Here is a 22,431-nt window from a genome sequence, read left to right as displayed (position 1 = left end):
AGGGCTTTTCATTTTCGAGCTTCAATCTTTTTTCTCTAATATATAGCATTTTTTAATACAATAATAACTTTTTCTTTTTCGAAAAGCAAGTTTAAAATTCGAAAGGAATGTGAATTTGTACTGCCAACATAAGTCAGTGATTATTACGTCATTTCCGAAAAAGAAAACTAAAACGGCCAATGATTAAAATTACGTAGATGTTTCCAGTAAATGTTACTATAAAAATCTTTTCCTTCAGCGCCACCTGTTGCATTTCCAACGAAACTAGAACCTTATTCTGTTTTTGGCGTCTATTTCAAATGAATTTATTTTCGTCTTGATCTTTTTACTTACAGAGTTATTACTAGATGGTTATGTAAAAATATTGTTGTGTGTATTATTTTGAAAAATAAACAATTTTTCGAAATCAAGAAATTTGTAAATCTGAATTTCTTTGTTGCACTATTCTTCTTAAGAAAATTAAAAAAAAAAATGTTTGAGAAATTCTTTTCGATGTTGTAGCAATAAAGTGGACGTTCAAAATTGTGGCCATTACAATTACATATTTTGGTTTCTTCAGTAAAAATATTGATTATAGGCACGGATTTCGAAGGATAAAACTTTTATAATGTGAAAATACAGCTATGTTGTGCAATAGGTTGCATAATAATCCCACGCACATTTTACAACTGCTGTTAAAACAGTTATATCATCGATATCGATACATATAATTTATTATGTAAAAGTCGATACCTTTACGTTTCTATAATGTAACATCTTGCAGTTTACACAACTTTGGAAAAACCACAATTCATCGATATGATAAAGCAAATGTACTGAAACGATATTAGGGTACAATGTTTAATATGTTAAGATTTCGTGAGATATCTCAGATTTTTGATAAGTATCACGTTTCGTAAAAAATATTCCATATACAGGGTGAGTCGTAATTTGTGGTACAAATTGTTACAGATAGGTTCTGTGGCTCGAAATAAAACGAAAATCAAGAATAACAAAGTTGCGTGGGGGGCTTCGTTTTCGAGAAAATTGAATTTAGATATCGATCGAGTACACGTTAACGAATTGTATGACTGATTCTGTGCATGTATAATATACCTAATTGTTAAGAAATCAATGTATTATTATAACTCGGTCAATTGTTCGATCGACAAATTTACCTATTAGATTAAGACACCTGTACTAAAAATTATATGACTATGGCTCTGCAAAGGATTAATAATTTCATCTGTAAAGGCTTCACGAGATCTGTATCTCAATCTGTGGTAATACGAAGTATCATTAAATGATGGATTTATTCCATATTCTATATTCTGTGATAAGGGTGCGTTAGAGTAGTAGACTAATAGACTAATCGAGCATTCTTTCATCGTTTGATTAAAAAATCGATTGCGATACTACATATTGTACATGTTTCTCTTGATACCATGGAACTTACATTTGAAACATTTTTTTCCATAACAAATGATCTACGCTCGATGCAAAATTTGTTGCTACCTATATCGGTACACAGTTGCTGAATTAATTTGACAAGTTCTTTTTCTCTATACTTCGGTGGTTTTAGAATGGTATAGGTCAGAGGCGATCTTACTTACGTCAGAGGAACCACTTCTTCAGCGAAAATCCGGTACGAAGTAATTTTAATAGGAAGACAATATACAGTGGGTCACAAAATTATTCGATCAGTCAATAATGCGGCAAAGATGAATGAAATAATCAGACAACGAAGGGTTTCTTAAAGCTTTTTTATTTGGAGTTCAATGTAACAAAATCATAAAAAAAATTGAAATGTTTTGATTTATAGTTGCAAAAATATTAATTACTATTTTAACGAAATTAATGTTTAGTGGGATACCCCTTCTGTTTTATAACTTCCGCAAGTCTTTCTGGTATCGATCCCACTACTGTTTTTAAATAATCAATGTCAATTTGTTATTATTCCTCTTGTAATCTATTTTGTAGTTCAGTTTTATTTCTAACTGAGTGTTTATGCATTTTAATATCTAATATATTCCATACTATCTCGATGGGATTTAAATCCGGGGACTGAGGTGGAGTTTTCATTACTTTCGGACAATTGCATTATCTTGGTAAAAGTGGAAGACGTCTAAGATCTTTGCTTTAAATTTTCTTTTAAAATGTTTAAATACATTATTTTGTCTATTGTATCCGTAATAATCTGCAGTTTAATTTTTCTCACTACAAAACGCTCTTCCGAGCAATTTAATAATTTTTTCCTACAATGGTCTGTTTCGTTTTCTACTCGTTCCTCTTCTTCGTATCGTTTTACAACATATCGCACTGCAGAATCACTTTTGCAAACAATTTTTCCGACCTCTCTAATGGATTTTCTATTTTTCCAACGAAAAATAATGATTTTTCTAACTTCCAGACTTGTTTCTTTACTTGTTCCACCCATGATACTGAAGTGTTAAAACAAGAAGTCATAAATAAAAATTAATGCTCCTTGATTGCTTGTCTACATTATACTATTTTCAGCGACATTCAGAAAGAAATGCCCATAAAATTTATAGATTGCATTTGTTTTAGATGGTCCGTAGCGCGAGCGAATAATTTTGCGACGCGAAAAAGCGTAATGATTTGTTATAATTCGTTTTACTGGAATTATAAATCAAAACTATTAAATTTTATTTTACGATTTTGTTACATTGATCTGTAAATTGTGTATATCCAAACAAAAAAGCTTTAAAAGAACCTTCGTCATCTTATTATTTCATTCATTTTTGCCGTATTATCGACTGAGCGAATAACTTTGTGACCCATTCCATGAAGCAAAAAAGTAACGAGCAATGTAAATAAGAAAAAAGTGTTTTGCATCGCGTTTCACAATTTGGAAGTATATTTTTTTTTTTTATCGTCGATGATAATGATGCTTTTTGTTATGGTAAATACTTCGCATGGACGATGCGCTTTTTCTTTTAGGCACATTGTATTCGATATGTTTAAATAGCCTACGGCACAAATTAGTTCCCCTTGTCAGTATACGATAAGATATTTCCGTAGTAAGTTCTCTTTTCGCGAGTCGAGTGTGCAAAGTGACTACGCGAAGCTGGAGGCACTTAGGGGGCTTTTAATTCGTATTTGTTGCAATTTCGAAAGACCGAGGTGCTCGATAAGGCGAGTAGTTTGTTAGTCCAGTTAGAAATCTAGTCCAAACGTACAATCTTGGATAAAAACAATATAAACTTTAATTGTCTTTATATACCAAATTCATCGATACAAATTCACAAGATTCATCATTCATTTCCAGAGTATTTAAAGTAACTGTAATTTTGTGTTTACAGAATATTTGTTCTATCGGTTTTGCGTATGTCGATGGTAAACGCGTTGCAAAGCACATATTAAAAAACGTGTAAAAGACACCTGTTGAATCAGCGTTAGAGTTTTGCAAAAATGATTAACGCGATATTTTGCCTTATACTTTTAGTAGTTTTTGTACATTACATGTTCCCGCATAATGGAAAGTATAAAAGCAAGATGATAAACTTGATACCAGGACCTCCAATGAAGTTCTTTTTTATGAACATGTACCAGTTCCAACTTTCGTCATGTAAGTTCGAAAAGTAATATTTTTTCTAAATCGAAGATTTACAGTTTTACATTTAATTACTTTTAATTGTTTTCATTTTATCGAAGTGTAAATTTTCTTTCTGAAAATATAATGTCAGAGTTGAGAAGTGCACTCTTTGAATTTATAGAAATAAGATCGAACTTTTAAGAAGAAACGGTACAAAATTATTATTTTCTTTAATCAATCAAAAAATAAATGCATATTTATTTTTCCTTGAATTTGAAACATAGTTGAACGTTGGTCTTAAGTTTGAAAAGAGTAATTAAATAAGAAATATGTAGTATATATGTTTATGTATAGCGTGTTAGGCCATAACTCTGTTATCGATTAAAGAAAACTAATAAAAGAAGAAAATGAATGGTACAATGTTATTTTAATGGAAATATACATTTTTCTTTACATTACGACTTTTACGACCAAGAATAAGTCGAAGGCGTTTATAAACAAGCGTATGGCGCGTTTAATGGATACAAAAACAGTTGGCGATTAAGTTCGTTTAAAAGTATTATTCATAAACATGGAAAAATTATCACATTATACTTAGAGACATTTACTAACTCGCTAGATCACTCTGCAATACGTCAAATACGTTAAATTCTTAATTTTTTTCGGAATTTATTAAAACTGCGAAATACATTGCGAACGAAGAAATATTGGAACGTTTTCGAAAATATTAAAACCGTGACTTTCGTCCGAAAATGTCTTAAAAGGAAAGGAAACAGAAGTATAATCGAATGCAGTTTATCAATTAGTAACAACTCAATGTACGTCTATCGTTACAGCTGAACTTTGGAAACGTATGCGAGAATTGGGCGACGAATATTATCCGATTTATAAATTTTGGATGTTCATGACGGCATACGTTAATATTCGCCATCCTGACGACATGGAGGTGATGAAAAAGTTGTTTAAATCTGCATGAACCAGCAATTCTGAATTCTGATTCGTGTCGCGCGATTACACTCCATTTCGAAATTTTTTTGCATTCAGACGATACTTGGGAATCCGAAATCTGTCCAGAAAAGCAATATGTACGATCCTCTGATGCCTTGGTTCGGGACTGGACTTCTCACCAGTTCTGGTATCATTTCTCTCTTTTTCTTATTTTATTTCTACAGGGTGTCGCGTTAATATATCTTTACAGTCGGGGAAAAGGGTTTATCTTATTTTTTTGCTGAATTATTAATAGCGGACGAGAACAGTAGATTAATGTAACAAGAATAAAGATACGCGCCGATTTAGAGTGCGAATAATTAAAGGAAATGTTCGTTAAATAATGGCCAGATAAAGGTAGTTCGTTGCTTTGATTTTCTTTTTTCAGGTCGTAAGTGGCACTCACGTAGGAAGATATTGACGCCCTCCTTTCATTTTAACGTGTTGCAACAATTCGTCGACATTTTTGTCGAGGAATCGGTGCGTTTGAAGAACTCCCTGAAGAGCGAAGGGGGACCAGTCGTTAAAGATTTGATGTACTTCTACAGCGAGCACACTCTGAACATAATTTGCGGTAAATTATGAAACAAGTTAATACGCGTTAGCTTGTCATCTTGGAAATTTTTGATAAAGATGATTTACGATCATCTGTCATTCTTCAAAAAGCAGTTGTGTTCTTTGGATACGAAAGACTACGTTTATTGTTAAATCGTTTTCTTTTTAAAAAGTACACCAGTAAATCTTTGCCAAGACGACTTCCGCTGCAATTTTCATTTTCTTTGTTCAGAGAATCGAATTTGTCTATTTAAGGCATTCAGACTTTCTGACATACGAAAGAAAATTGAAAGTTTTCGAAACTGTTGTGTACTTTGTAAGTTGCAACGCGCAACTGCAAGTTTAACGTAACAATTTTCTTTTGCACGCGTGGATACATTCTCAGAGACCGCGATGGGAACTTCGCTGAAGGATAAAGGGAAATTTCAAGCCAAGTATCGAAAAGCTGTGTACGACATGGGTAAAATTATAGTATATAGGCAAGTAATTTGTGGTATACGGCGTTGAAAACAATATACAATATACAGGGTGTTCGGCCACCCCTGGGAAAAATTTTAATGGGGGATTCTAGAGGCTAAAATAAGACGAAAATCAAGAATACCAATTTGTTGATGGAGGTTTCGTAAAAAAGTTATTAACAATTAAATTCAAAAATTTCAAATCGTTCTGGAAAAATTATTTTTGGTTGCAGGGGTCAATTATAAGCATTTTTGGTGAATAGACATATTCCTGAAATCTTACCCATTTTTGAGAAAAAAAATCGTATAGGTGTTAAAATTTGTTGGCAGAAAAAAAAATTTTTCAAATCGTTTTAGAAAAATTATTTTCGGTTGCAAGAGTCGATTGAAATCATTTTTGGTCATTACACATACCCCCGAAATCCTACGCACTTTCGAGAAAAAAATTCATTACCGAAAATCTAATTTCTGGCCAGAAATGTCTGACCGAATTTTCATGCGAATCTTTAAAACGTCATAACTTCTGAACGGATTGGACGATTTTAATGTTCAAAAAGCCAAACGCCGCGTATTTTAGTGTAGAATATGTAGCAATCATAAAAATATTCGGAAAGTTGACCCTTGACCCCGCAAAATGAGAAAAACCCCATAAAAATGGTCCAATTTTCAAACTGCCATAACTCCTACAATTGTGAATATATTTCAATGAAACTTTTTTCTGAAATAGAGCTCATAAGTACTTACAAAAAAGTATTAGACAACTTTTCTATAGGGCGTCAAACAAAATTACTAAAAATAAAAAACGAATTTTTAAGAAAAATCGACAGGTAGGTGCCTAAATTTTTCGACGAAAAAAAAATTTCTAATCGTTCTGAAAAAATTATTTTCAGTTGCGGGGGTCAATTACAATAATTTTTTATGAATAGACCTACCCCCGAAATCCTACCCACTTTCTAGAAAAAAATTCAGTACGGGCGGAACTTTAAACGTTAATAACTTTTTAACGAAATCTCCATCAACAAATTAGTATTCTTGATTTCCGTCTTATTTTGCCTCCTAGAATCTCCCATTAAAATTTTTCCCAGGGTTGGCTGAACACCCTGTATGCATATGTACAAACAATATATTTCTATTGATTTTGTAGATTAATTAGACCGTGGCTCTGTGTAAACTCTGTTTTCAAATACTTGCCCCAAGGATGGCATCAAACTAAATTACTCAAAATATTACATGGATTCTCTAAAAAGGTATGACCTATAATTTATGACTAAAACAAAGCAAACTGTACGTTTAAAATCGTGAATCGATTAAGATTTTACGGTTATTGGTCTTGTAAAGTCATTGAAAATCATCGTCCATTTCAATACCAATTAACGTGAAGTTAACGATACGTTACAGATCATCGAAGAAAGGAAGGATTATCATAATAAGACAAAGGGCCAATATTTAACCGGACTTAACCGCGATTCGAGTCAAACGGATAGCGCCAATGACGTCGGAAGTAAGTGATTTTAGATTCGAATTAAAATACTGGCAACAACAATTTATCGTTTCTTATTTCACGAGATGTTTCCATTTGTTTACAGTACGTAAGAGAAGGCTTGCCATGCTAGATCTTTTGATAGCAACTTATCATAACTCTGAAATAGACGACGAAGGCATTAGGGAAGAAGTTGATACTTTTATGTTTAGAGTACGTGTTTTCGTTTACTTTTTGGTCATTCGACGGACCTATTTAATTCTCTATGAAGCCCACAAAAAGATCGTTTTTTATTTCAGGGACACGATACCACGGCAGTGAGCCTTTGCTTCTCTACTATGCTTCTAGCTGAATACAAAGATGTGCAGGTGACGCTTTTTCTAATTATTTAATCTGCACAGTTAACGAATAATCTTTGCTTTCTTGACGGTATTATTAGAAGGTGGATAAATAATGGGTTTTATGACTCGAGCAAAATTTTCTTCATAAATAAATAAAAAAGAATTCGATAGTTATATACAGGGTGTTCAAGAGGCCAAAATAAGACGAAAATCAAGAATATCAATTTGTTGATCGAGGCTTTAAACGTTAATAACTTTTTAACGGAGCCTCAATCAGCAAATTGGTATTCTTGATTTTCGTTTTTGGCCTCTAGAATCGCCCATTAAAAGTTTTCCCCGAGGTGGCCGAATATCCTGTATATGTACAGGGTGTCTTAGACTTACTCGTAATTTCGTCTTGTTGCAGGCTCGAGCCAGGGCTGAAGTGAACGCACTTATGTTAGAAACTAATGGCGAAGTAACCATGGCCACTTTACAAAATCTACCATATCTCGAGAGATGCATTAAGGAATCTCTTCGACTTTACCCGAGCGTACCATTTATATCGCGACGCTTAGAAATGGACACGAAATTGAGTAACTATCAAACGTTGTAAGGTGAATCCTACGTTTGAAGGTAGATTATTTTTTATATATCGCGATAATCGATTTAACGTTTCTAGGTAATTACGAGGTACCGGCTAATACGGTGGTCCACGTACACCTAATAGACATTCACAGGGATCCAAACTACTGGCCTAATCCGGAAGTGTACGATCCGGATAGATTCTTGCCTGAAAATATGAAAGGGCGCCATCCTTACGCCTATGTACCTTTCAGTGCTGGTCCACGAAATTGTATAGGTAAAAAAAAATGAAATAATATTATTTTGGCTAAAAGGAAATATCTTCGTTCGATAATGAATTTTTCGAAAATGAAATTCTTGCGAAAGGGTTAATTTATAGTGTAAAAAATCTGTACAATATTTCGCGATGATCTCTACTAATATTTAGGATTGATTCTCAAAATGTTTGCACGTAAAAAGTTTCTCAATATCTCAGTTTTTGTACCTGTAAATTGACTTTTCGCTAGCATTTTCTGTTTTCTAGTTCTAGTTCTTACTGAATTTTTCGTTTTCGATTTATAGGACAACGATTTGCTATGCTGGAATTGAAATCAACGTTATTGTTTCTATTACATAACTTCTATTTCGAGCCCGTTGATTGCTTGAAGGATATTTCTATCGACGTTGACATGGTTCTACGTCCCACGTATCCACTACGAGTGAAATTCGTTCCGATCGAAACTTCGAGTTGAGGAATAAACGTTGGTAATGAAACATGGATCTCGAAAAGAGTAAGTACAATATTATGCACGCTAGCATCAATAACAATAAGGATTGATCTACGTTAAATATTATTTTAAATTTCAGATATTGTGTTGCAAACATGTTCGACGTACGTAGAACTTACGAGACTTCGGAGTAGAAACTAAATCTGAGATGATATTAATGCACTGTTTCGTTACATTTTTTTTTGATAACTAAGTGTTAAGGAGTATTCTAAGCAAACTTTGTAAAATATTTAATTCAATTTTGTGAGTGTGTGAGTGGTTATAAGACTCGTAAATACACACTTGTGCTAACGATTAAGAAATTGTATTTTACAACAAGAACAGTTACAATTTAAATATACATATAATACAATTAGATATACAATTCAATACAGAAATCCGATGGCAGGTTTCGCCGTGTTATATCTGTCTTAAATTATTTTCCTACGACGATCCTTATAATGCATTTGCGTCTCGACAAGTAGTTATATTTAATACATAAGATTAAATTGGATTTATCAGACGATGTTGATACAGTTTAATAAAAAGCGTATTACTCACATGCCTCAATAACGTAAAATAGTATAACCTTATTTTACGAAACTTTTATTTGGTATATCTTATCTGTGTCTATATACGTTGAATACGTGCAATATTTGTGACATTCATGTTACAATGTGCTATTAAACCTTTTGCTATATTCGCGATATCGATTGATTTTGAATGATGACAATTGCTGTTGCGAATCTAATAAATGTGTTAGCTCCAATGGTCTGCACGACAATGTCATTTACGTCACGCAATTACATAATCGATAATGAATTTAAAAAAAAATGTTGTATCATAGTGCTATCGAGCATTAAAAACTACATGATTTTGTATTAAAAATTTTCGAAATACCATTTGTGGTTTCAATTCATACGCGTTGATACGCCCATAAGTGTATTTAACAAATATTTTTCTATTATCACGTATCTTAAATTAGAGAACGAAATTTTTCATTTGAAAAGAGCTAATGAATTCATTTGGGAGATATTTTATCGTCGATGGAATAAGAATCGGAGATGACAAGTAAAGAATATGTTTATACTTTGATGTGCATCTTCGATTATATCGGAGTGGGAATGTTTGACTTGAATATATAATCTGTGTCGTGTATTTTCCTACGATAACAGTACGGAATACGAAACAGTCACAATAAGATCTCTATTTCCAAGTAAAATTTGTAAACTGATTACGTTAAACTGCGAGCAGAAGATTTTAATTTTGTGCAACAGGTGAGTGGTTTGTAACACAATCTTTGCCACGTGTTTAGGAAATTTTGCTTTTCTGACATTTTTAGTAAGCAAATAATGGTGAAAGCTATCAACGTCTAAGAAAGAATAAGTTACATTTCAATTATCTGCTTTGTTGTGTATTGAAAAACTGAATAAGTGTTAAGTTGAATAATAGAGTAAAAGTAAAGTACACTTTACTTTAAAATAAACACCACATATTTAACACTAGGTTTACGGTACGCGTCAATTTTACGCATTCAAATTCTAAACGTTATAGGACTCATAAATATTATTTGTTAGCAATTTATGTTGAATTGTATTTATGTAATGAATTATAATAAAAATATGCGCAACGAGTGTACGTAAACCTAGTGTTAATAAGCTGTATGTTTCGTGGAAAATATTTCGCGTAATTAACAACGTATAGCCGTTTCAAGGTTGAAATTATAATGATCAATTAAACTCACTTAGTGGCTTGTTGTTTATTGCCGTGGCAAGTTCAAACTCGACTTATCGAAACTGTGAGATATCTTGCAAAGTATTTGTTTTTGAAGTTGTGTCTTCATATCTTTACGCGTAACGTAATTTTTAGTGCGACTGTTTATAGTAATCAAATATTTTTTTTTGTAGCACGCCTGATTTATTGTCGTTGATTATGTAAATAGCAAATCCATATAAACTTGTCGAAACTCGAGCAGAGCGAACATTTTGCAATAATGATTATTTGGATATTGTTTCTCATAATCGTGGGATTTCTTATTCTACAATATGGAAAGTTTGGAAGATTGGATTACTTGGTCCCTGCACCTGAGTCTGTACCGGTATTTGGAAACTTCATAAGGCTACATGTTCCGGCACGTAAGACCGAAAACCGATTTGATTCCTTATAAATTGAAGATGCAGACATTTAATCAGTTTTAATGATCTTTGTTTCGTAGTTTAGTTTCTATAGAAGAAAAAAAAGAAATTTGTAACTCTTTGCGTTTAGATCCAAGATGAGACAGAAATTAAAAGAATGATCGAATGTCGTTCGTCGTTTAATAACGATAAGGGTAATGAATCGAGAAAAACTTGATATAATTCTGTTATTGCAGCCCAAATTTGGAAGAAACTGCGACAATATGCCGATCAAGAATATCCAATCTACAGACTTTGGACAGTCATGACTTCGACTCTTAATATTCGTCATCCGGACGACTTAGAGGTAATTAAAACAATTAATTACATACATAGTACATCCATAGTTATCGCGTGTGCACAGATCCTTGTAAAAAAGAAACACAATACATGAAGAAAACTTTTTTGATTAATTCAAAAGCATCGCGTCTTTATCGTTGCATAATGTCTCATTTGTTGTAGACAATCCTTGGAAATCCGAAATTTACTCTGAAAGGCAATTTATACAAACTATTAAATAATTGGCTCGGATCCGGACTTCTTACCAGTTCAGGTACGTACTATTTCTCTTTGTTTTTTTTTCCATTTTCACAGTGTCATGCTAGAAACTGAACGGTGTTATAGTCGCAAAAACATTATTTCTCAATGCTTGGACGTACCAGTTATAAGTTGTTTCTCCATTTTGGTTTCTTTAAGGACCCAAATGGCAAGTACGGAGGAAGATATTGACACACGCCTTTCATTTCAATGTATTGCAAGAATTCGTTGACATTTTCATCGAGGAATCGAAGTGTTTGACGGAATCCTTAAAGAGCGAAGGACCAACCGTTAAAAATCTGTTGCAATTTTACAGCGAGCACACGCTGAATATAATATGCGGTAAATTTCTATGTAATAAAAATTTCTTGTTTTTACATTAACCTTTGCAACCTATATTTCATCGTTTATTATTAGAATGTTTCAATAATGTTCAGGCGACAGCACAACAGTGTTCAAGTGGCGGATGATTGGATGTTGGACGTTTTATTTTAATTTCCTTTGTTCAGATAACTAAATTCTTCCCTTTAAGAACTTCGATTAATTTGATCTATGACAGGAAATGAGAGTTATTAGATACTGTTGTTGGTACCCCAATTTATACTAATTCTTTAATTTTTCTTACGCACTATTCGCGTGGATACATTTTCAGAGACTGCAATGGGAACTTCTTTGAAAGATAAAGGGAGCAGCTTCCAACGCGAGTATCGAAGTGCTGTACACGATATTGGATATACTATCGTATATAGGTACGTAATTTGGCTTCAGAAATACATGTGAATATTTAAAGAGCTGAATCTACGATGTATATTATACTTTTCGAGTTATGGATGACGATGTATTTCTATGTATTGATTTTGTAGATACTTGAGACCGTGGTTTAAGCCAGACTTTATCTTCAAATGGATCCCCGTAGGATGGCTCGCGTCTAAGTTACTTAAAATATTACACGGTTTCACTAACGAGGTATGAATAAAATTTATAACTATTTCTACTTTTGTTAGATCTGACGTTAAATAAAGTAAAATGTCCATTTTAAATCACGAATAATTCGTTTTTAAAGCTTCTATAGTGCTTTCAGTAATAATAAGAAGAATTATATTATTTTCTCGCATTATATTATCTTTCCTTCAAAAATTTGTTCGACACGATCACCTGGTTCGAAACAGCCTAATATTGCGTTAATGATACATATTACAGATCATCGCAGAAAGGAAAAACTATCACGATGAGACTAAAGGTCGATATCTATCCAATTTTGACAAGGATTCAAGCAAAGCATACGTCGATGACGATGGCGGAAGTAAGTGGTGTCTGCTTACCATTAATTATAGTAACGTTTTCGATTTTCATAATATTGTTACGCGTATCTCTTCGCTTATTTGCAGTTCGCAAAAAAAAGCTAGCCATGCTCGATCTTTTGATAGCTGCTCATCGTAATAATCAGATAGACGACAAAGGTATCAGGGAAGAAGTTGACACTTTTATGTTTGAAGTACGTTTCTCCAATCTATTTTTGTTCTATTAACGACAATCATCTACGTGAAATAATCGTTTTTCGTTTCAGGGGCACGATACCACGGCGATGTGTCTTTGCTTTACCACTATGCTTTTGGCTGAACACAAAGATACACAGGTGATTCTTCTTTAACTAATTTAATAATTCGTTAACTTGTTTCGACAAACTATATACTTGAAAGTGTTTCGGTGAATTCTTTCAGAATTTTTATTCGAAAGAAACCGTTTCAGTAAATATTTTTTACGATAGTTTTATCCGATGATTGATTTCAGGATCGGGTTAGGAAAGAGGTGAACGCGGCTTTAGACCAAACTGGCGGCGAAGTAACTATGACCACTCTACAAAATCTGCCATACCTCGACAGATGTATCAAGGAGTCCCTTCGACTTTATCCTAGCGTGCCGTTTATATCGCGTCGCACTGAAACGGACGTGGTTTTACGTAATTATTAAATAACCACGTTTCAAAGAATAAACACGCAAGATACACCGAGATAATGATTTTAACCTTTCTAGATAATTATAAAGTACCAACCGATACGGAGATTCACGTACACATACTAGACGTTCACAGAGATCCAAAGTACTGGCCAAATCCAGAAGTTTTCGATCCTGATAGATTTTTGCCCGAGAACATGAAGGGGCGACATCTTTATTCTTATGTACCTTTCAGTGCTGGCCCGCGAAATTGCATAGGTAAATATCAAACTCGTTACAAGTATTCTGAGGTTTCTGAAATACAGAAAATTGTGGAACAAATTAACTTCAAGGGGTTGAAATATTTGTATACCGTGTATAGTAGCTTTTACTGAATTTCTGTGTTTTTGATTTTTAGGGCAACGATTTGCTATGTTGGAAATAAAAGCATCATTATTGTTTTTAATACATAATTTCTATCTCGAGCCCGTTAACTACCTGAAGGATGTTTCTTTTACTGTTGATTTGGTGCTACGAACCGTGGAACCACTTCAAGTGAAATTCGTTCCCATCGAGACCACGCATTGAAAATGAAATGTTAATGACTAAGTATAGATCTCGAGAATAATATGTATAGTTGTAGCGTTCGCGTTATTAATACTAAAGATAAGAATTGATCTACATTTAATGATACTTCGAGTACAAGATTGTTTTGCAAAGATTCGAAGTCCAATACAATAATTTGGAAGGACGAAAGCAACAAACTACATAAACAGTAACTAATTAATTTAACAAAGTAATTCTCTTGCGACGGGTTGACATTTTTTACATGATATTTATTAAATTATGATACTACGCACTAAAATGATTAAAAAATGTCCTGTTTATCGTACTTTTCGAGTTTTGAAAGACTAAAGAATATTATTTTGAACCGCGTTGCAAGTATCGCAAGGAAGACACGTCACAATTTTTTGATAGACTTTCTAAAATTAAAAGGGAATATTGCCAGCTTCCTGACGTACGAAGAGTGCAAAAAATCGTCTAATGATTACAAATGTTATTCATTATGTTCTTCGATTTGATAAACTATACACTTTTAGCATTAAAAAATGGGTGCAGGGTCTAAAACGGATGCGTTATTTTCCACTAAATTGATTACTTCTCCGATTTCAAGGAATTAAAATAGGGTGGAGGGATGCCAATGCGTCTGTTACAATTCGATGAGTATCGTAAGATTGTAAACTTGATCGAAGCTCGTTGATTTCATGTTTTTTTACAAGTCTTGGTATAAGTTGCTCATTTGTATTATTTTGATATACATTCGATGATATTATACACGAAATACATCATTTAAACGACCATCGCGTCAACAGATCGTAATTTATTGGAATGTACAAGAGATCCCACAAAAAAAGTCTAATGGCGTCGTCTGAGATTATAATAAAATTATGATTATTAATTATTAAAGGGTGAAGTTAACGATACGTTACAGATCATCGAAGAAAGGAAGGATTATCATAATAAGACAAAGGGCCAATATTTAACCGGACTTAACCGCGATTCGAGTCAAACGGATAGCGCCAATGACGTCGGAAGTAAGTGATTTTAGATTCGAATTAAAATACTGGCAACAACAATTTATCGTTTCTTATTTCACGAGATGTTTCCATTTGTTTACAGTACGTAAGAGAAGGCTTGCCATGCTAGATCTTTTGATAGCAACTTATCATAACTCTGAAATAGACGACGAAGGCATTAGGGAAGAAGTTGATACTTTTATGTTTAGAGTACGTGTTTTCGTTTACTTTTTGGTCATTCGACGGACCTATTTAATTCTCTATGAAGCCCACAAAAAGATCGTTTTTTATTTCAGGGACACGATACCACGGCAGTGAGCCTTTGCTTCTCTACTATGCTTCTAGCTGAATACAAAGATGTGCAGGTGACGCTTTTTCTAATTATTTAATCTGCACAGTTAACGAATAATCTTTGCTTTCTTGACGGTATTATTAGAAGGTGGATAAATAATGGGTTTTATGACTCGAGCAAAATTTTCTTCATAAATAAATAAAAAAGAATTCGATAGTTATATACAGGGTGTTCGAGAGGCCAAAATAAGACGAAAATCAAGAATATCAATTTGTTGATCGAGGCTTTAAACGTTAATAACTTTTTAACGGAGCCTCAATCAGCAAATTGGTATTCTTGATTTTCGTTTTTGGCCTCTAGAATCGCCCATTAAAAGTTTTCCTCGAGGTGGCCGAATATCCTGTATATGTACAGGGTGTCTTAGACTTACTCGTAATTTCGTCTTGTTGCAGGCTCGAGCCAGGGCTGAAGTGAACGCACTTATGTTAGAAACTAATGGCGAAGTAACCATGGCCACTTTACAAAATCTACCATATCTCGAGAGATGCATTAAGGAATCTCTTCGACTTTACCCGAGCGTACCATTTATATCGCGACGCTTAGAAATGGACACGAAATTGAGTAACTATCAAACGTTGTAAGGTGAATCCTACGTTTGAAGGTAGATTATTTTTTATATATAGCGATAATCGATTTAACGTTTCTAGGTAATTACGAGGTACCGGCTAATACGGTGGTCCACGTACACCTAATAGACATTCACAGGGATCCAAACTACTGGCCTAATCCGGAAGTGTACGATCCGGATAGATTCTTGCCTGAAAATATGAAAGGGCGCCATCCTTACGCCTATGTACCTTTCAGTGCTGGTCCACGAAATTGTATAGGTAAAAAAAAATGAAATAATATTATTTTGGCTAAAAGGAAATATCTTCGTTCGATAATGAATTTTTCGAAAATGAAATTCTTACGAAAGGGTTAATTTATAGTGTTACGAGCGCGAGCGCGAGATCCTGGATTCGGTCGAGGGCAGTACTCGACCGGTGGTTTTAGGTATGGTTAGGAAAGATACAGGAGTTCCGGACGAACCAGGGGCTCTATACCCTGGGAGTCGTAGGAGTAGGTTACGTGGACGAACCAGGGGCTCTATACCCTGGGATCCGCTAGAAAGGAGTGGACGAACCAGGAGCTTTATACCCTGGGAGCCACGTAGGTTTTTAGGAAGTTTTAGGATCTTTGCTCTATCGTAATGGTACACCTCGAGCGGTAAAGGTGTACCGGGTCCGTGAGATACTCCCCCGTCTTACCGTTAATATGGTTCAGGGTTGTATTGATTGAATAATGCAAATCAGTGTAACTACTAGTATATATTCTGTTAGGTGCTCAAGTACAAAAGGTGTATTAACAAAACCAGTACTATCGCTAGGTTGCCTCGACGGCGAGAGTTTTAAATCGGCTTTTACGCGGCGCGTTCGCGGGAGATACTACTCGGTTTAGACGATTGAAACTCACGGTTAAAACCACTAAGGTAGGATGTTGCTCGAAGGGGATTATAGCCCTCCTTGATGCCTCGAGTATCAAAGTGACGTCGTCTCGAGAGTTTTATGAAAACTGAGCTCCACGAGTAGGAAAATGCGGCCCTTATATACTGGAAAATTACTGGGTACAGTGGCGGGGCATTACCATATAAGGCAATGAAACTGGGCCGGGTGTGCACATACGGCATGAGTCAACCCCGTTCGAGGGGTTGTGCGCTAGATAATCGGACCAACGCCCAAGCCACCAAACGTTTCAGTCCCATACATGTGTAAGGATTGTCAAGAATGGTCAGAGGCGTATGGTCGGATTCAAACACGTGGACAATAAACAACTATATAAACTATATTATTTAATGTTACTAAAAACTATTTAATATAAAGAACATAAAACGTAAACGTAAAAAACCCATAAACGTAAAACCGAAACTGCTCTCAGTTAAAAATATTGCTTCAAACAAATGACAACTTCTTTTACAGCGGTTGATTTTACAGCATGTAACATAACATATTTGGTGAATGCGTCTACAATAATAAAAATATATTTATAACCATGTTAAATCTTCTCAAGCGGACCATAATGATCAATATGTATTGTCTGAAGAGGCTTAGTTCCCTTATCATAAATATGAAGTTCACCTTCTGCTTTCCCGGTTGGAACTAAATAAATTAAACATCTAATACAATTATTAATATAATCCCTAACTAAGGAGCGCATATTTGGAAACCAGTATGTTCTAGTAATCAATTCTATGGTTTTTTCTACACCTACATGACCAACGTCGTCGTGACAGATTTGAATTACATTATTGATCATTGCTTCAGGTATGAAAAATAATATTTTATCTTCAAACTTCTTATAAATAATCCCATTTCGCAATTCAAACTTCGCGCTTTCGGAAACCTCAAGTTCCCTATGTAATTTTTTAATTGTAGAGTCTTTCAATTGTTTATAAACTAATATCTGTTCAAACGATAAGGGTTCGATTACCAGTACAGTCCGACTTAATGCATCCACATGACGCATACGATCCGCTGCGCGATGCTCTATCTCATAATCATAATTCTGCAGAATCAAACACCACCGATTAATACGTGGATTAATGTCCTTTTTACTTAATGCTAATTTCACCGCGATAGAGTCCGTTACTATAGTAAAATGCATACCTTGAAGATATATACGAAATCGTTCTAACGCATAAATTATGGCCAGTGTCTCTAACTCGTAACTATGGTAACGATTTTCCGTGTCTGTCGTACGTCTGCTAAAATACATTACGGGATGCATACGTTTGTCGTTTTGTTGCTGCAATAAGATAGCACCATACCCATACGCACTGGCATCAGTATGCAATTCTGTAACCGCGGTAGGGTTATAAAAAGCTAATATCGGTCGATTTAATAGCATGTTTCGTAACGATTCGAATGCAGTTAATTCTTCTGCCCCAAACTTAAATAATGCCCCTTTTCTAATTAGATTATACAATGGTCTTGCGAGTCGGGCAAAATCAGGTACAAATTTCTTGAAATAACTGGTCAATCCCAAAAAACTTTGAACTTGTTTTACTGTTTTAGGCTGTGGAAAATCTTTTATGGCTTTAACGTTCGACCTATTCGGTGTAATTCCTTTGCTACTGATATTATATCCTAAATATTCAATTTCCTGCTTAAGAAATTTGCATTTACTGAATTTTAATTCTAAATTATACCGGCCTAACAATTCCAAGACTTCTTTCAAAATTTTTAAATTTTCGTTAATGTCCTTGGTGGCGATTAAAATATCATCTAAATATAGTGAAACTTTTCCTGCCTCTAATAATGGTCTAAATATTAAATTAACAAATCGTTGAAAAGTTGCCGGCGCATTCGCAAGTCCAAACGGCATTTTCAAATATTCAAATTGTCCATCAGGCGTAACGAAAGAACTAAATTTTATTGAATCTTCAGAAATGGGAATCTGATGAAATCCATCTTTTAAATCTAAACTTGTAAAATAAACATTGTTAGATAGCCTATCAATTTGATCCTCTATCAAGGGAAGAGGGTACCTATCTTTCACCGTAATTTTGTTTAATGTTCTATAGTCAACACAAAGTCTGTAAGCGTTATCCTTCTTCTTTACTAAAACAATCGGGCTACTAAAATCAGAATTGCTCGGTCTAATAATCCCTCGTGACAACAAATCATTAATAATTTTCTGGACTTCTGTTTTCTCATGCCACGACAATCTCCTAGGCGAAAAGTAAAATGGTTTACTATTTTCGGTAAGATTAATTTTAAATTTATAATCAATCGGTTCAGCCTTGTTATTTAAATTTATATAATTATCTAATAATTTCATCAAAATTTCTTTAACCTCAATGGAAAGTGACTCATCTAAATTTTCCGGAACTATGTCTAATTTCTCTTTCGTTTCTATGGCTTCGATACTTAATATCTCGTCTCTATATTCTCTATCGTAATAAATACGTACTACTTTGCTAAGAACGATTGTCATCCCGGGTCTGGTCATAAACTCGCGTCCTAATAAAGCACTGTACGTCGTTGTCGTGTCAGGTACAACCATAAATCTGACGTCAAAAATATCATTCGGCAATAATTGTAATTTAATTCTAACGTTAACATAACCCATGATTGACAATGGTGATTGGTTCACACCTCCATAATTAAAGTTGTGCTTACCTTGCACCAATTCATACTCGTTGAAAAAATTCTTAAATGTCTTATAAGCCATAAGATTTATAGCACTACCAAAATCTATCAGTGCCTCGACGAAATAGTTATCTTCTTTCTCTTCCGTAAGTAAGACGCAGGAATCTCGAGATGGGCCCTGGAGTGGTAAACACCCCCGCTGTTCCTCGGTCATCGAACTCTTCTCCACCAGCGACACGCTCGTTGACTTTGTTGCCTCCGTTCTCGATGTTTTTGGACACCTCTGGTAGCCATGTCCTTGTTCCCCGCAGGAGAAACAAGACCCGCGCTCCCTCTTGGGTTTGGGACAGGAGCTTGCCAGATGTCCCTCTCCGTAACAATTAAAGCACCGCCGTGTAGGCTGCGGTGGGTTCACAGCACTTGCATTGCCACTCGATCGATGGGTCATAAATCCCCTGTCTCCAACGATGTTCCTTTTCACGTTGGGCCTTAACGATATGTTTTCGAAAGCTTCCAATAATTCCGACGGTCCCGTAAAGCGATGTATCCTTGCCTGGCTTCGTAATCTATCGTCAGGAATTCCATCAATCATGTATTCTATTAACTCTTCTTCGTCAATACCCACTTGATTGGCCAAAATCATTTTGTCACGATAATACTCGCTAAAGTTTTCGGAAATTCTCCACAGTCTTCCTTCAAATCTCCGGCGCAGTGCTAATCTACTTTGACGATGGTCAAACATTTTCTTCATACTCGCCAACAAAACTTCAACACTCATTTCAATGTGCTCCGGTTTTGAGTGCAGCCATTCTAATGCTTTCCCCTTTAATTTTGTGGCGATCAAAATTTTCACGGATTTTTCGTCTAACTCATAGGTATCTCGTAATAATCTTAAAGATTGCCGTTTTCGTTTGCAAAAGACATCCAGGTACCTTCCGGATCCGCAGTATTCAACCTTAATAAAAGATCACTCCTTGATCCTGACGTCGGCAGATCAAGCCATTTCAAACACCGCCTCAATTCGGGAACCGTAAAATGCTGACTCATGTTTGTTTCTTAAACTGCACAAACCACACACTAAATGTCTCACAAAATGTCTAAAAAAATGTCTAAAAAAAAAAACGTCACAAAAATGTCTCATAAAACGTTCCACTAAATGTTCCACAAAATGTTCCACAAAATGTCAATTAAACTCAGTTCTTCACTTAAAACAAAATGTCCACGTCGAATCCGTATCCCACTTCTGATGTTAAAACTGTAAGGATTGTCAAGAATGGTCAGAGGCGTATGGTCGGATTCAAACACGTGGACAATAAACAACTATATAAACTATATTATTTAATGTTACTAAAAACTATTTAATATAAAGAACATAAAACGTAAACGTAAAAAACCCATAAACGTAAAACCGAAACTGCTCTCGACCAGCGTTCGATGCAGAGTGCCCTTGCCGTCGAAGTCGACCCTTCCTTATTCCTATCTTATAATACTAATTTAAACAAAACGCACGTTCGAGGCGCAGTTCCCCGAACGTATTCTAGCTTAAACCTAAACACCTCACTCGATATCTACTCTAGCTTAAACTAAACATCCTCGACGCCAATGGTACCCCCCGTCCAAACACATACACTTCTTACACATGAATGATATGTAACAATAGTGTAAAAAATCTGTACAATATTTCGCGATGATCTCTACTAATATTTAGGATTGATTCTCAAAATGTTTGCACGTAAAAAGTTTCTCAATATCTCAGTTTTTGTACCTGTAAATTGACTTTTCGCTAGCATTTTCTGTTTTCTAGTTCTAGTTCTTACTGAATTTTTCGTTTTCGATTTATAGGACAACGATTTGCTATGCTGGAATTGAAATCAACGTTATTGTTTCTATTACATAACTGCTATTTCGAGCCCGTTGATTGCTTGAAGGATATTTCTATCGACGTTGACATGGTTCTACGTCCCACGTATCCACTACGAGTGAAATTCGTTCCGATCGAAACTTCGAGTTGAGGAATAAACGTCGGTAATGAAACATGGATCTCGAAAAGAGTAAGTACAATATTATGCACGCTAGCATCAATAACAATAAGAATTGATCTACGTTAAATATTATTTTAAATTTCAGATATTGTGTTGCAAACATGTTCGACGTACGTAGAACTTACGAGACTTCGGAGTAGAAACTAAATCTGAGATGATATTAATGCACTGTTTCGTTACATTTTTTTTGATAACTAAGTGTTAAGGAGTATTCTAAGCAAACTTTGTAAAATATTTAATTCAATTTTGTGAGTGTGTGAGTGGTTATAAGACTCGTAAATACACACTTGTGCTAACGATTAAAAAATTGTATTTTACAACAAGAACAGTTACAATTTAGATATACATATAATACAATTAGATATACAATTCAATACAGAAATCCGATGGCAGGTTTCGCCGTGTTATATCTGTCTTAAATTATTTTCCTACGACGATCCTTATAATGCATTTGCGTCTCGACAAGTAGTTATATTTAATACATAAGATTAAATTGGATTTATCAGACGATGTTGATACAGTTTAATAAAAAGCGTATTACTCACATGCCTCAATAACGTAAAATAGTATAACCTTATTTTACGAAACTTTTATTTGGTATATCTTATCTGTGTCTATGTACGTTGAATACGTGCAATATTTGTGACATTCATGTTACAATGTGCTATTAAACCTTTTGCTATATTCGCGATATCGATTGATTTTGAATGATGGCAATTGCTGTTGCGAATCTAATAAATGTGTTAGCTCCAATGGTCTGTACGACAATGTCATTTACAATGTCACGCAATTACATAATCGATAATGAATTTAAAAAAAAATGTTGTATCATAGTGCTATCGAGCATTAAAAACTACATGATTTTGTATTAAAAATTTTCGAAATACCATTTGTGGTTTCAATTCATACGCGTTGATACGACCATAAGTGTATTTAACAAATATTTTTCTATTATCACGTATCTTAAATTAGAGAACGAAATTTTTCATTTGAAGAGAGCTAATGAATTCATTTGGGAGAT

At 34.5% G+C, this 22,431-nt stretch overlaps 1 protein-coding gene across 1 annotated transcript; it reads left to right on the top strand.

Annotated features, from left to right (window-relative positions):
• Positions 1–3,282: 3,282 nt before the first annotated feature.
• Positions 3,283–22,158, top strand: LOC143348323 (uncharacterized). The gene is given in 31 exon segments (XM_076778406.1): positions 3,283–3,568; positions 4,372–4,481; positions 4,580–4,670; positions 4,911–5,096; positions 5,463–5,556; positions 6,680–6,782; positions 6,934–7,036; positions 7,122–7,228; positions 7,315–7,383; positions 7,763–7,952; positions 8,018–8,197; positions 8,482–8,648; positions 10,609–10,801; positions 11,038–11,147; positions 11,303–11,393; positions 11,537–11,719; positions 12,030–12,126; positions 12,241–12,343; positions 12,578–12,680; positions 12,766–12,872; positions 12,945–13,013; positions 13,169–13,337; positions 13,412–13,591; positions 13,731–13,898; positions 14,773–14,907; positions 14,993–15,099; positions 15,186–15,254; positions 15,634–15,802; positions 15,889–16,068; positions 21,211–21,419; positions 21,496–22,158. Coding segments are annotated over 30 exon segments (3,960 nt in total). The 5' UTR covers positions 3,283–3,411; the 3' UTR covers positions 21,381–21,419; positions 21,496–22,158.
• Positions 22,159–22,431: the final 273 nt, after the last annotated feature.

Source organism: Colletes latitarsis, chromosome 11 (genome assembly GCF_051014445.1).
Source record: "Colletes latitarsis isolate SP2378_abdomen chromosome 11, iyColLati1, whole genome shotgun sequence".
In the NCBI taxonomy this organism is placed as follows: domain Eukaryota; kingdom Metazoa; phylum Arthropoda; class Insecta; order Hymenoptera; family Colletidae; genus Colletes; species Colletes latitarsis.
This window is presented reverse-complemented; position numbering and strand designations above follow the sequence as displayed.